This window comes from Salvelinus sp. IW2-2015, linkage group LG26, assembly GCF_002910315.2.
Source record: "Salvelinus sp. IW2-2015 linkage group LG26, ASM291031v2, whole genome shotgun sequence".
Taxonomy (NCBI): domain Eukaryota; kingdom Metazoa; phylum Chordata; class Actinopteri; order Salmoniformes; family Salmonidae; genus Salvelinus; species Salvelinus sp. IW2-2015.
Window position 1 is genome coordinate 37,688,465 of NC_036866.1, and position 15,187 is coordinate 37,703,651.

At 39.5% G+C, this 15,187-nt stretch overlaps 1 protein-coding gene across 1 annotated transcript in view; it reads right to left on the bottom strand.

Annotated features, from left to right (window-relative positions):
• Nucleotides 1-12,718: 12,718 nt before the first annotated feature.
• slc23a4 (solute carrier family 23 member 4) overlaps nt 12,719-15,187 on the bottom strand; it is a 33,790-nt gene continuing 31,321 nt past the window's right edge. The window contains exon 12 of the mRNA XM_023972157.2: nt 12,719-14,308. Coding sequence (XP_023827925.1) covers nt 14,055-14,308 — 254 coding nt within the window. The 3' untranslated portion in view covers nt 12,719-14,054. The remainder of the gene's footprint in view (nt 14,309-15,187) is intronic.

A 15,187-nucleotide genomic window follows, 5' to 3' on the forward strand; every position in this document is an offset into this window, starting at 1 on the left:
TTTCTCCATTTTACATAAGCACTTGGAAAACAAATAAAAGAAGACTGGGAATGGAAAAAGGGTTTTGAGTTTTGGCACTGTCCACCTCGTTTTCGTAGGTTTTTAAAACGCGGAAGCCAAACGGGGAAACTATGGATACAACTTCCAACTTCTGCATTATCATAATTCATAGGCACGCCACTAGAAATCCCTGCTTTAGCATGTTTCTATTGGACGATACATCCTTACAAAACACATCATATTACTAGCCTGCTAATGTTCCTGGACCTTGTAGGCTAAACTGACAAGAAAAGACCCCTAAGTGATCCAAATGGTTGCCAGATCAGGCAGGCTAGCTGCAGTTATTTCTAAATGAATATGCATTCAAAATGCCGGGCCTTTGAGCGTTTATTCAAATGACATAGGCTATTCACTGCAGTTACCAGCCTAGACTAGAGTTTTGTACTCACTTCAAAACAACAATAACATTCTTCATTACATTGTGTTGTTGTAGCTTATGTAGGATACATTTATTGTCCCAAAAAGCGGGGTAGCTTATCGAGCTATGTGCCCGAGGACAGGGAGCGCTGACATGGTTTCATAGGCTACTCTTGTCGCGAAATAGCCTATAGACCTACAACAAATTAGTATAGGCTACTGTACCATTTGTCCCATTTCTCATTTAATTGGACCCATGTCACAGTACTAAATACATAAGCTATTTCATGTATTTATTTCTATGTGATCTAATCCAAAGCGCAGTTTAACAGTAGAAAAGACGGTACACCTTTTCCATTGATATTTGTAGGCTACGTCTGAATACTGTAATGTCAAATTTCTCATGCAGACAATAATTTATTTATAAACATAATACATACAGTGAGCTCCAAAAGTATTTTGACAATGACACATTGTTTTGTTGTTTTGAAATGATACAATGACTGAGGTAGACTGTCAGCTTTAATTTGAGGGTATCATTACATGCTAGGAATATGGGACCATTACTCAACTTTTGACTCCTTTAATAAACATATAAGTGAATTTGTCCCAATACTTTTGGTCCCAGACAATGGGGGGACTATGTACAAAAATTGCTGTAATTTCTAAACAATTCATCCAACATGGATGAAAACACCATCAAATTAAAGCTGACAGTCTGCTCTTTTACCCCATAAGCATTGTATCCTTTCAAATCTAAAGTGCTAGAGTACAGAGACAAATACTTTTGCAGCTCACTGTATATCATAACCATTGCAGAATACATTTCTCCCCTTTTCTGGACATGTTGAGTTCGTATTCTCAAAGTAGCCAAACAAAACAAATTACCGTGTGCATCTCTCATTTAGTTGGGCCTATTAGATAGGCTATTATAATTTCAAGTTTTTGCTCTATGAATCTGACAGGGAGCGCGGTTTATAACATACAGAAGAATTGAACAGGTGGACAGACAGTTGATCTTTTGCATTGAAGTGTGTAGGCTACCACTGTAAGTAGGCCTGCTGTAGATGTAATTTTTTTCTGACTAGACAATGTTCCAGAATTCGCGTGCAGGGCAGCATATTTAGGTTTGGGAAAAAGTGAATGCAAAACATTCTTGTATTCAAACGATCTGTTTACAGGTCCAGAAAAAAGAAGGTCCAGAAAAATTTGTTTTGTCTTTCAGAAATTGTTAGATATAGCAAATATCACTGCAAAATAAAACATTCTGCCAACATCTCCAAAGACATTTGATCAAGTTCGCCATACATTGCTATTTCCTTTAGATATGCCTAATGTCTTGGCCTACCTCCTATACTTCCAAAGTTTACATCAAATAAGGCTGTTATTATTACCATAGAAGGTGAATGATGGGCGTTTTTCAGGCAGAATTATAATGCTTGTTCACGTGCGCATAGCTTTACGGACGATCTAATTTATTACGGGAAATATGTATATGTTTATAAATCGAAATGGCGCATGCAGATATTTAGTGTTTATGTGTTTCTGAAAAAACAAAAATATTACGATTTCTAAACTTAACAATAACGCCCTTATTTGCTGTATTGCCTATAAAGTGTATTTTTACCTTAATGTAGGCTACTACTTTCACCACTTTTAGTCTTGAAATCTTTGGTTGTTTACTACACTCCCTTACTCACTCTGTTTAGCACATGGCCTCACATGTGAATCCTTAAAGAGATGGTTGGGGAAAAGGCTTAAGATGGTGTGAACGATGCTGACTGGGTGTAGACAAAGAAGATCTCTCCAGTAGGTGTACCTAAACATTCAAAGGCCATTTTCTAAAAAGTGGGGTTACAAGTTTATCAACGTTCAAAGCAGAATTACTTTCCCATTGTTCCTCAACTGCAGTGTATGATATACAATTTTGTAGCTCTGAGTCGCTACTTTTATCCAATGTTATATACACCATGAAAACTGTCTCTACTTAAGCATTTTCCCATTGAAGTCGGTTACGACGCCGAATTGCAATCAGGTCAAGACCCTGGTGAGGATGACGAGCACGCAGGTGAGCTTCACTGAGACTGTTTCTGACAGTTTCTGCAGAAATTCTTTGGTTGTGCAAAACCAGAGTTTCAACTGCTGTCTGGGTGGCTGGTGTCAGACAATCGCGCAGGTGAAGAAGACAGATGTGGAGGTCCTGGGCTGGCATGGTTACACGTGGTCTGCAGTTGTGAGGCCGGTTGGAAGTACTGCCAAGTTCTCTACATCAACGTTGGAGGCAGCTTATGGAGAAATTAACAGTTCGCCATACATTGTTATTGCTATTGCTATTCCATTGTTCCATTATTCCATTGCTATTTCCTTTAGATAGACCTACTGTCTTGGCCTACCTCCAATACTTCCAAAGTTTAATGATCTGTGTAATGATCATGCTAGTTAATCAGCTTCTTGATATGCCACACCTGTCAGGTGGATGGATTATCTTGGCAAAGGATAAATGCTCACTAACAGGGATGTCAACAAATTTGTACACACATTTTGAGAGAAATAAGCTTTTTGTGCGTTTGGAAAATGTCTGTGATGTTTTATTTCAGCTCATGAAACATGGGACCAGCACTTCTCATGTTGAGTTTATATTTTTGTTCAGTGTATAAAGACTTGAAGTGCTGACCACATAGGCACCCAAATTGAGTTACAACATTGTAGCGATGTTCTGATAATTTAACACACTATATTCAAAGCATGGAGTTAAATTATAAATGAGTCATTATAAATGCAAATTTCTTTGTGAATTGAAATGCTTTTCACCTCTATTTGTGAATAAATTACTAACTGGTTGCCCCTCTCCCGGGACTAAGCGTCCAAGTCATTAAAAAGTTGGATCGTTTGGTGTGCGTATGTGTGAATGGGGAGGGATACAGTCTGGAGAAAGAACACTTTGGATAATTAAGACTAATGCGCTCTCAGCGACGCCTCTCTTTCCTGCTCAGGGAGGACGATAGCACAACATGTTCTTAGAGGATGACTTTCAACATCACCTTCCGTGGAGGAAGTCTCACAGCACTTTAGATGAGAAACTGATTTACTTTAACTGTAAGTGTAGCCTAATATCTGTAAGCTAAAGATTGATACAAATAGCAATTAAAAAAACTTTGGTATGAGATACGTACTGTTTGGCTTATTAGTAAAAAGATCCACTCAAACTAATCTCTCTTGAAGGCCTTGGTTCTAGGTGCCGAGGTTACAATCAAACTGACATTACGTTTTTACAACTATTATTCTAGTTGGTCTCAAACTGTGTCAAATGGAACAGTAATATTATCCTAGCCCATATTGTTTGGTGGTTACAACATACAGTACATGCTTTTAATATTCAAACAGTTGTAATCAATTGTGCTATCATATCAATGTCAAGACAAGCCCAAATCCTCTAACCCCCCATGTTTCTTGGAAATGTACAAAGACAGGAGTGTAACATTTTGCTTTACAGCTAAACCACTATTGGCTTTTCTTAGATAGTCTAAAGAGAAAAGAAGAGCAACTTAAAAGTGTCATTAAACATATGGCTATGGTTATGAGGAAAATAATGGTAAAAAAGTCTACAAGTGTAGTGGATTTGCAAAGCATCTTATGGTCATCATTTGGAGCTTCATGCAGCCAACACAAATGTTCCACAATGGCTGTTTTATCTTCTTGGTATAGTGGTTGTAAGAAAAATCTATTGCAAGCAAAATGTCAAACAGAACCATCCTCCTGATGTTAAACTGCTGGGATGACAATCCACTGAAATCCCCCCACAGAATAATGTATTTTTCCAACAAAGAAAAACATGCATTGTCATACTGAATGACATTGATTTTGCCTTATTTGTAACCTTGTATTTAGATTGTCAGCTTCCAAGATACTGGCCAATGATATACAGTTGGTGACATAGCCTGTGTGTTCTGGAAATGTATAGATGTTAATGACCACACTGGGAGGATGGAGTGAGTGGAATATGTGTTCAATCTGTTTAACTTGGAACTTGGAATCCAATAATATTTCCGTCTTTGACAATATGCATCTCACCTCTTACAAACAATTAGTCTGAAACTGTTTAGAAAGAGAAATGGCCTCGCTACTGGGAATTAGATTTCCAAGGCATTGTAATAATGTTTTGTAAAGAATATGTTTCCCTGAATGATGTATACTGCTAACTGCCTGCCAACTCATGCCCCTGCTCTGGTTAACTCTATAAACCAATCCAGCTGGGGTCTGTTTTAGACTGCTGTGGATTTTCAGAGGTGTTTGTAAAAATCTCCTCTGATGCTGTGACCTGGAGGACAAGCTACAAATGCTACCCTACTCAGGCCCAATGGGTGCAATGTAAATCCGCACAGCTCTAAATGGTCCCTAGTTGTACTGCGTAAACTATATTCAGACAGCCTTTCTGATAGTTTCACATACCCATTTCCAACTTCTGTAAAAATTCTCATTGACAAACCATGAATTAGAAAGCATTTATTTTTCCATAAAGCATCTTCTTCACAACACAGATCTGTAACATTGGCATCCACATCGGTCCCAGATCTCTGTCATGTGGTTATGCTATTGTTTCTGCTAGAGTGATGGGGGTTGTTTACACTCACAATGGAAAAGTCCTTGTTGGTTCTGTAAATGTGTCAAAGTTTAATGTCACGCTCATAAAACAGGATGAGGTCTGGTTTGGATTATGGTCTGATCTGACACTAGTATTCCAAAGACGTTCCTTATAACAGGTTTTTAATGGCTGAATTTGTGGCACCTAAAGTAAATATAAATAGAAGTTATACATGTAGTGTACATGCCAACACGCTGACACACACTTAATCCACTTCACACGTGTTCACAGTCATACTGTACACACACACGCGCGCACACACGCGCACACACAGATCCCTCTGTGACTAATGAACTGATTTGCGTGTTTGCTTTGGCTGATTCGACCTTCCTCATTAATCAAACAGGGGGAAACATCTCCTGGGCTTTTGAATGCTCACATAAAGAGTCCAAACACAAATAAAAGTGAGACTGAAGTAAAGAAAACACAGTGAAAGTTTCCCCTCAGAAAGGCTGAGCCGGTGAACTTCAGCAGTGTGGCTGGTATTAATGCTCATGTAGATTTATGAGATAAATGATTGTCCAGAGTGTTCTCTGTAATGCATATCCACACTACTCATCCCCAACAGGCTGGGAGAGAGGGACGCCAGCCCTGGAGACCATACAGCTGGCCTCCCAGATCACCTTTCAATACCACACTCTCTCTGAGCTGCTAATGTTTGTGTAAATAACTTGAAAAGGAAATGTTCGGTTCACCACAGAATGTTAATCGATTTAACTAAACAATGTATTGAATCACGGCATAGCCAGCCAAGGGTATATGAGACTAAAATTTTCCTTTTTAGAATAATTTGGATTACATTGCATTTCACTGTAAAAGCATTGATGTCTTGATGTGGTTAAGTGGCAGCAGGGAGATGAATATAGAATGCTTGGTAATGCCCGTAGATCATTTACCCACTGTTAGATGGGTAAGCTACACATTGGAGCTGGTGTGATGCCCTTGATGAGTTTGATGCCTTTCCCATTGAGTCAGCAGGGCAGAATGCACCTTGACCCACATTTTCCAGTAAACCTTAGACAGTCAACACAGTGTAACTGGAATACAAGGACAGTCAGAAACCTATATTTAAGCACATCCTATTGCTCATTTCCTTGTTTTTCACCTTAGCCAAGCAAGACTCATATGGCAATCTGACGGTTTTCGGCCACAAAAATGTTGTGTCCTTTTAATGTCGGCATATTCACTAAAATCAATTGATTTCACATTTAGAAGTTCAATTATAAAACGTTATTTGGTTAAGTAATTACAGTCTGCTGATAATAGACAGGGTACGTTGACTTGTTAGTTCATAATGAAATAGATCTTATAACCTGCAAACGCGAAATAACGACGACTAGTTGACCCTCTTTAACCATGGAATACTATGGATGCTTGTTTTGAAGGGGTCTATTTTGAAGGGGTCTATTGAAGTTCACTGCAAAGGGAGGGGCCTACCTTCTAACAATCATCTCCTAATGTCTGTGAAGCAGTGAGTCAGGGAGTCAGTGGTGAGACCCGACCACAGGGCAGTGAGTAGCTCAAGATTCCCAAACCACAGAAAAGTTGTTTTGATTGAACCACTATTGCATGTGACTTCAGAATGATCCTCGATATGATACTACAAGTCTCCTTCCCGAAACTCTTGAGCCATGGCGTGAGTTGACTGTTACCAAATCAGTTTGTCAGCGTTTAATCAGCCAGTGTTGCCACAAGTATCCATTGCCTAAGTTTATAATATAATACTCAGTGAACGTGAAGATTTTTTTCATTCACTTTCTTGTTCGAAAGGCGTAGCACACTTACTCGACTTTATTACGCTCTCACTCAAACCTGAGTGTTTTGTTTCCATGCCTTAGTGGGAATAACAACAGATGCCATGTGCTATTTCATAAATCAGGCTACAGTATAACCACTCTATACTTATGCAGGACACAGTATTATACGTTATGTTGAGTGCTGTGTAACAAGTGGCTCTTGTAATGGTGAATTTCAGAATATATGAATGTCTGGACTTACGGTATGTTGCATATTTTGTCTAGACTTATTTTGCATAATGTAACACACAAAGCCCTCAACCTAAACTGGTGGCGGGACTGTGTTGACCTGCTAGATGTCTTTATTTCTCTGAATGGCAGAAAGAGATTACAACACTACAGCGATGGTGGAGATCAGAGGACATGACAAGAGAAACAAGCATATTTCATTTCTTCATCAATGCTGTGTCTCAAATAATACGCGCTTTGAGGTTTTGCATGAGATACTTCTCTCAACCTCTGGGTTCCACATAGGGAATTCCTCTCCTCGTATGGGGACATTAGACTTGGAGCCAGCACTAACATCATTACTCAAACTGCATTAGAGCCTCAAAGAAATCCTAACATTTAGCACCGGACTAAGATTTCATTACTGATGCTTTATTTGATATAAATGACTCAGACGTCTACGATATAAACAACTCAGACGTCTACGAGGCCACAAATCGATGACAGTGCAAGCATCCACATCAATCTCCTCCTAACCTCCCCTCTCATCTCGGCTCCTCACCAACTCAACCTGCCCAACACACCATCCATCCCTACTAACGGCCTCCTCATAAAGTCTATCCCTCTCTTGGACTGTGTTTGCCTGACACATACCATTTACTCCAGCCTAAAGCGTTGGCGCCAAGTGCACAGCTGTGAAAACAATAATTTTACATGTATTTCCCAATTTAAGATCTTGAAATCATTTGACATTTGGGGTCCTGTGTCTGTGTACTGGTGTAGGCTTTGGAACTACAGAGACTGAGCGGATCATCAGATGGAGACAGATATGATAAGACTGGTCCAGACTGGTCAGAGAACACCTGTCAGAGAGAGAGAGAGAGCAGTGGCGATTTTAGCTTGTAAATAAATCTTGGTGGGTTCAAAAAAAAAAACGAATTGTGGGATGCATGCCAGCAAAGCCACTACATTAATTGGACGGTGACAAACGGTGCCCACAAACTGTTAGGGCCTACATAAAGCTGTCCCAACAGTAGAGTCCCAACAGCAGAGTCCCAACAGCAGAGTCCCAACACCTTACCACTGCTACACCTGGCTATCAGCGGAGCCTTGTCTGGCAGCAAAACAGTTAATTCAGCCTCATTTACTGCCTTTTAAAAAACATAGCTGATATACTTGCTCAAACAAATTGAGATGTACAAAKTATGGCATAAGGGGACGACAAACGGATGAGGCAATCCGTAATTTCAATTAAGACATTAATGAGCAAGCTAGGATGGACGTAGTCAATATAACGATTTGTTCAGAACTTTTGAAATGTACAGCAACAGAATTCAGAACATGGGCCGTTCTTACAGTGTTCTCCCTGTACACCAAGTCAGAACCTTAGGAAAATAAAGGGGGCATATAAGCAGACACTGAAAGCTCTTACAATATTCGATGATTACATTTCTCAAAAAACGGTTATAGGCTACATGTGCACCACCAAATCAGAACAGTAGTCAAAATTAAGAGGTGAAAATAGAACAAATTATTAGGGTGAGGCACATGGGCTACTAACAGCTTACTACACAACATACACTTAGTATTACTTTCTTAGCTCCAGTATACATATCTCCCTGGCATATTACATAATTTATGCAGCAGCATATAATACATTTTTGGACTCACCTTGTTGCGCTGTGCTCACTTGAACAGGAAGGTGGTGCTGCGGTCCTTCGTGGGCACCGATACGTTTTATCTATAATTTTTCTTTATTATTTATCTTCATATGACAAGGATTAAAAAGGATTTGCCAGTAGATTGTCAACTTGATTTATGACGATGACTGCTAGCTAAGATTTTGAAAGTCAGTCCAATCAAAGCTACTGTAGATATAATGTTATTTGACGTCATGTTATCTGTGGCCAATAACTTTGAGCCCTCTTTGATGGGCACTTCTAATGTAACTCTATGGCAGCACCCAAGGGGCTTGAATTTTCTAGCTCTACCCTTAAACTTAGCGGTGACGTAGTGTCCCAATGAGTGACAGAACACTGAGCCAATCACAGCGCAACGCTTCATATTTTCTGCTGGCTTGCCCCACCACCACAGAAAGCACTGAGCTAGGTTGAAACACCTGCATTTTGGAGCTGCCTTGCTCTATTAACTCAATGATATAAATATATATATTTTTACATTGTTTGCAAACTGATATGTGACACGTATTAATGCCAAAATAACATGCAAAGCAGGAAAGCCCCCTACCCCAAAAAATGTGGGGCCGCCACTGAGAGAGAGAGTGAGAGAGAGATCTCAAAAGTCATGTGAAGTAAATTACAGAAAGGAAAAACCATTTAAATGTAATTTCAGTGACAACCTTTAAGAATATTGATTACTGACAATATTGCATCTATGCAAATCACTGTTTGTCAAATAACTGGCATTGCGTTTGCATGTGTATGTGTGTGCAGTGTGCATGTGAATGTGTGCGCTTATGTGCGTGTGTGCATAACGGCTGATCTGGCCATATCACCCAGGTTCTATGTGATAATGCTCTGTTTGGCCATTAAAATAGGGATTTCCTCCTTGGCCAGCGTGCCAGGAAACAGGCCCAAGTCCCAGATCCCAGCAGGAGATGTAGTCGTATTCAAAGTAATGGCCTTGGACTGAGACATCACAGCCTATAATAGTGCTTCAAGGACAGTCTCACAGGCTTTAGTTGTTAATATGCTTAACTAGGAAAAGGATGAGTTCAGGACTAAGTTGAAGTGATAGATTTGAACGGGCCATAAATTTAAACATGACATTGAAGAGGTAAAGGAAAACAAATGACACTGTTTTTATTTTTTTCTTGCCTGTCACCTTGGGTATGGTGTAATGTCCCTCTCTGCGTCTCTTTCTGTCTCTATCTCTTTCTCTTCCTATCTATCTCTCTTATTTGTCCCTTAATCTCACTCTCAGGAAGCAAGACAACAGAATGCAGGCCCAGGTGGATGAGAGGAAGTTGTGAAAGCTGGGACAGAGCAGAGGAGGATCCAAGAAGAGAGGAGTAGGAGGAGACCTTGGACCTTACTAAATAAAGGACAGAAGGTCTGGCTGGCTGGAGGTCTGGACACATATCCATCAAGTTTCTCAGAATAGGAGTGCTGATATAGGATTACAATAAATGCACAGGTGTGTGTGTGTGTGTGTGTGGGGGGGGGGGGGTTCTGATCCTAGATCAGTACTCCTACTCAGAGGCGCTTTATGAATACGGGCCCTGGTGTCCTGTGTGCTGAGAGGGGGTGAGAGAGGCTGGAACCTTGTGGAACCTCTGGCACTGCAGCAGAAACAGAGGAGGAGGAGGAGAACTGTGTAACGATCAGACCAGGATGTTGAGCAAACTTTATTAGGGTTTGTCTGTGTATCTTTGGATTGAAATGTTTTGGAGAGCTTCACGGTGGAAAGGGGAGACAATTCAGCATAGCTCCCAGAATTTCCCCAAAATTCCCCCTTTGAAGTCTCCTGTTTTAAATGAAATACAAAGGAAAGGAAAGTATTTACAGTACACATGTGGATGGGAACCATATAAATGAAGACTAAATCAATATAATATTGTTCACAAATCACAAATATTTGGTATCTCGTAACGGTTTAACCTCTGAGAACCTTTGTGTAAAATATGTTCCCTTCGACGGAAATGCTTGTACAGAGGCTGAGGAGCTCTGTGTGAGATGAAGTCATCTCATAACCTAGAATGACAGAAACAACATATAACATTATCATCCATCCACACCAAATATTTAATATTTCCCTCAGTAGATATGGAGGAAAGTCATTATTGGAGTAATCTGAATTGAGTATTGTACATATTTGACTAATCTGGCCACAATGGAATATTGTTTTGGACACATGTATTCTCCTAGGTTTAATACAGAAATGTTGTTGTTCAGTCTGCAAGGGATTTAGTATTGTAGCGAGTAAAACCATTATGGAAAAAACAAGTCATTTGTCAGAGTAATTTTGCTCAGTAGGCGCAGGATCCAGCATATTTCCACAGTGCTATTTTCGGTGCAGATTTGATACAGCAAATATGGCTTGTCCTAGAAAGTCACGTTTCTACCGGAGACTGTGGGGATTTTCTTTATTGCTTCGTGCGGCTAATTACAGTGATCATTCTGCTGTCTATGAAGAACAGATGGACAATGGGTTTGATGGTCATGCTTGGTGAAGTGTGAGTACATAAGGGGACATTTGTTCAGTCCAAAAATTCAGTGATGGGAGTTGGTAGGGTTTAAAAAGGGGTAGGAGGGTTTCACCAACTGAATTTATCCGAAGCATAGAGTACTGTAATGACGACAGATGGCATCTGAAGAGATGATGATCTCTCTGGAGCCAGATTGGGAAGTGACTAGTGTGTACTGTAGCTATGATAAGATGTGCTGACATGCAGTTTTCAGCCCACCATGAAGCATCACTACAGGATAATTATGAGTTATATTGGTTTACTTTAAGTTACAGTATGCTGTTCTTAATTGGTTTAGGTATATTATTCCCAAAACAGTCAACTAAATGCGATTTTTCATAGAGAATCATATTTTCTCATCTTGAAAATATACTCACTGTACTGTCCTTCTATTTGTGTGCTATTGCTTTATGCATTCATGTGAAGCAACAGATGATCCGTGGCAATTGTAGTTGAGGGAATTAACTTGAAAGGTTATATTATGTTGTCTACTGTCGTCTAGTGGACATTTGAAGGTAGCATTGATGGTCTCAGTACATTTTCAAACAAACCCTAAAGGAGAACAGTTAACTTAGTTAATTCTTGACTGGCAGTATTAGAATTGACTGGGAGGCATCTGGCATTAGTTTGAGAAGACTGCCATCTTCTGGCACATTGCAGTAGGACACTGAAGCTGATTCCGTTCTTAACCTTAACCTGGTCAGCATGCTCGCTACCAAAGATTTCTATAACTGTGTTGCTACTTAATGGTAACAGTATGTCAGGGGAGACTGCTTCAGTAGAGGATAAAAGCAGAATGGCTCAAACAGCGTGCCTGACAGTAGACGTGCCCGAGCTGGGTGAAAATGTGGACAAGAAACAGTGACCCTGGCCTTACAACTGTGCTTCCATGAAAAGTTCCTTAGATAACACATTGAAATTGATTCATCATAATGATTTAAGGGTTTGTTCTAGATGTGATAGTGAGAACCATATGTTTCCCCCTTATGGTTGTGTTGCCTACAGTTCTATAGTTCTGTCAGTACTTAGGCATGTCCTGATAAACGTTCCTCACATATTTTAGTTTTTCAATAGATAACTTAAGTACTACATTGTTAAGTATCTACTGCATCTTGCCATCTTTATGTAATACATGTATCACTAGCCACTTTAAACTATGACACTTTATGTTTATATACCCTACATTACTCATCTCATATGTATATACTGTACTCTATACCATCTACTGCATCTTGCCTATGCCGTTCTGTACCATCACTCGTTCATATATCTTTATGTACATATTCTTTATCCCTTTACACTTGTGTGTATAAGGTAGTAGTTGTGGAATTGTTAGGTTAGATTACTCGTTGGTTATTACTGCATTGTTGGAACTAGAAGCACAAGCATTTCGCTACACTCGCATTAACATCTGCTAACCATGTGTATGTGACAAATACAATTTGATTTGATTTGATACTTTCTACATTAAGGACACAGCTAGGTCTATTTGGACATGGCTGACTTTTATTCAAACAGCAAAAAGACAACCACCTTCTCCCCCTTGACATGAATAACATTTCACGAGATTCACTCATCTAGAAAGAATTTCACATCCTCACAGACTGAGGTATTACTAATAGGGCTAAGAGGTGAAACCACATTCAATTTGGCAACTCTTTGAATTGGGGTGTGACACAAAGCAACCCATTTCTTTTGTATTTCTCCTGTGAGAATAACACACTATGTTTATAAACCATGTATAGAGTATGACATACGCTGTATGTTATTAGCCTTTTCTAGACAAATCTTAATATGCAATAAATATGGTTCAAGCCACATGGTCTGCATCACATGATGAAACCTTTGGCAAGACTTAGAGAGAAAATAGTTAACATTCTTTCTCTCTGTCCCTCATTCAGCCGTTTACCCATCAGCTGTTAGAGTGAAGAGAGAGATGGCATCAATGGTGAACCCCACCTTTCAGAACGCTATAGAGGATGTAAATGTACTCTTTGAGGTGAGACATTTTTCCTTGGATATCTGTCTCCGGACCTCTGATCTTTCCAATCACATGGGCCACCTGCGCCTGGAGGACTTTGAGTGCACTGTGTTGACCACTGGCAGAGTTCTTTCTCAGCTTGTACAGAGCCATCAAGCAGGACCTGACAGTGACAGCTGAGGAAAAAACTCACAGATAAATGATAACTCTATGTTGTGGATTGATACTATACTGATACTTATTGTTGTCTTCATTTCCAGGGCTCCATTGGTCTCCATTTCTCTAAACTTTTCTATTGATCATTATAGGTAGTGTCAAGAATGATTTCATTGGCTACCCTTGTACTATCGTATCACAGAATCAAAATTACAGTTTGAGATACATTTTAATCATATTTCAGTTTTTAGATTTTTGTTATTATTTAAAACTCTTGGAAAGGTTTATTACTAGTGCTACTCTGAACACACTTGAAATGTAGTTCTGAAAAAATGTGTATATATTTTTTTATCTTTAAAAAGTGATTTTTGTCATATTATTATATGGTTCCTATAGTGTGTTATCAGTAAAATAAAAGTTCCATTAAAAAAAATATATATATATATATTTACTGTATATATATACACTTTACTGTAAAAAAAAGATGCATCACAACAAAAATGTATTTACACACACAAATGCCAAAACTATTCCTGCCAAAAGTTCATTTAGAAAATGCATAATCAAATCTTTACAAGATATGAGTATAAAATATTAGACAAAATAGAACAGAACGGGAGGACCATGTCAAAGGAGCTGCCTCTCGTATTGTTGTTGTTTTAGCCCGTGTCTGGTCCTGGAAAGTGTTCATAGGGCCACTGATCTGATAAGCTCTGGCTTCACAGGCTGCTGCTTGGTCGCCAAAGAGTCCACCTTGGCCTCGTCCTGTGAGCTTGGTGGATTTGGAGGGAGGAACGGCACATATCGAACCCAGGAGAAGGAGGAGAGACAAGAGCTAATTCCAAATGGAAGGTTGTACACCTCACTGCTCTCCAAAGTGTTGCTGGAGTCATCAAGGGGGATCTTGTTCCAGTCTATGATGCCCCGCTCCCGCAGGGTGCCTGCATGGCCCAAAGCAGGGGAGTAGAATGCTTCAACTCATCCATAACAGAGACTGAGTACAGGCTATGATATTGTAGACATGAAAGAGGAGGACTAGTGCATTTTACTCTATGTGAAACAGTTGGATAGATACAGTGTTCCCCATCCTCCCATACTGGAGACGTAATTTTGTCAAATCCGGGATACTCAAATGAGTGTGAAATGTTACGTGTGTATGGTACTGTATGTATTAATTATCTAGGTGGCTAACATTAGGGTTAGTGGTTAAGGTTAAGGTTAGGATAAAGTTTAGGTTAGAGGTTGGGTTAGCTAACATTCTAAGTAGTTCAGGGATGCAAACTAGTCACCTTGCGGCGTCAATCGTAATTTTGAATCCTAAATAGGTGACCTACGTGATTCGTGTAGATCTTATGAGAAAAGTAACCAGAAAAGTAACCAAAAAACTGGAATTTGGAAAATTTGAAGGGAGGAAGAAAGTGTGGTGGAACCAGTATTGTTAGCATTGTTAAGTAGCTTGCTTGCTGGATCGAATTATCCGTTAGCTAGCCAGAGAAATGTTGAGCAACATTAGCCAAGTTAACTGATCAAATAATTGAGTTTATGGTGTGAAAATTAGCTGGCTAATAAAGTCAGACAACGTTACAACATCAGATGCGCTAACGTTAGTAACCTAAGCATTTCACTATAGTATTAACTGGTAACGTTATATGACTCCTTGCTGTTCCTTAAGTTATAACGCGTTAGTTGCTTACTGGACCCTGGCAATCTGTGTGAAATGTTAACTAGTTAACTAGCTAACTAACTAACTACTATATGTGAACTAATGTTTTCCCTCCACAGTATGTGGTTAATTTTCAGAATGAGAGAATTAGGTGAAA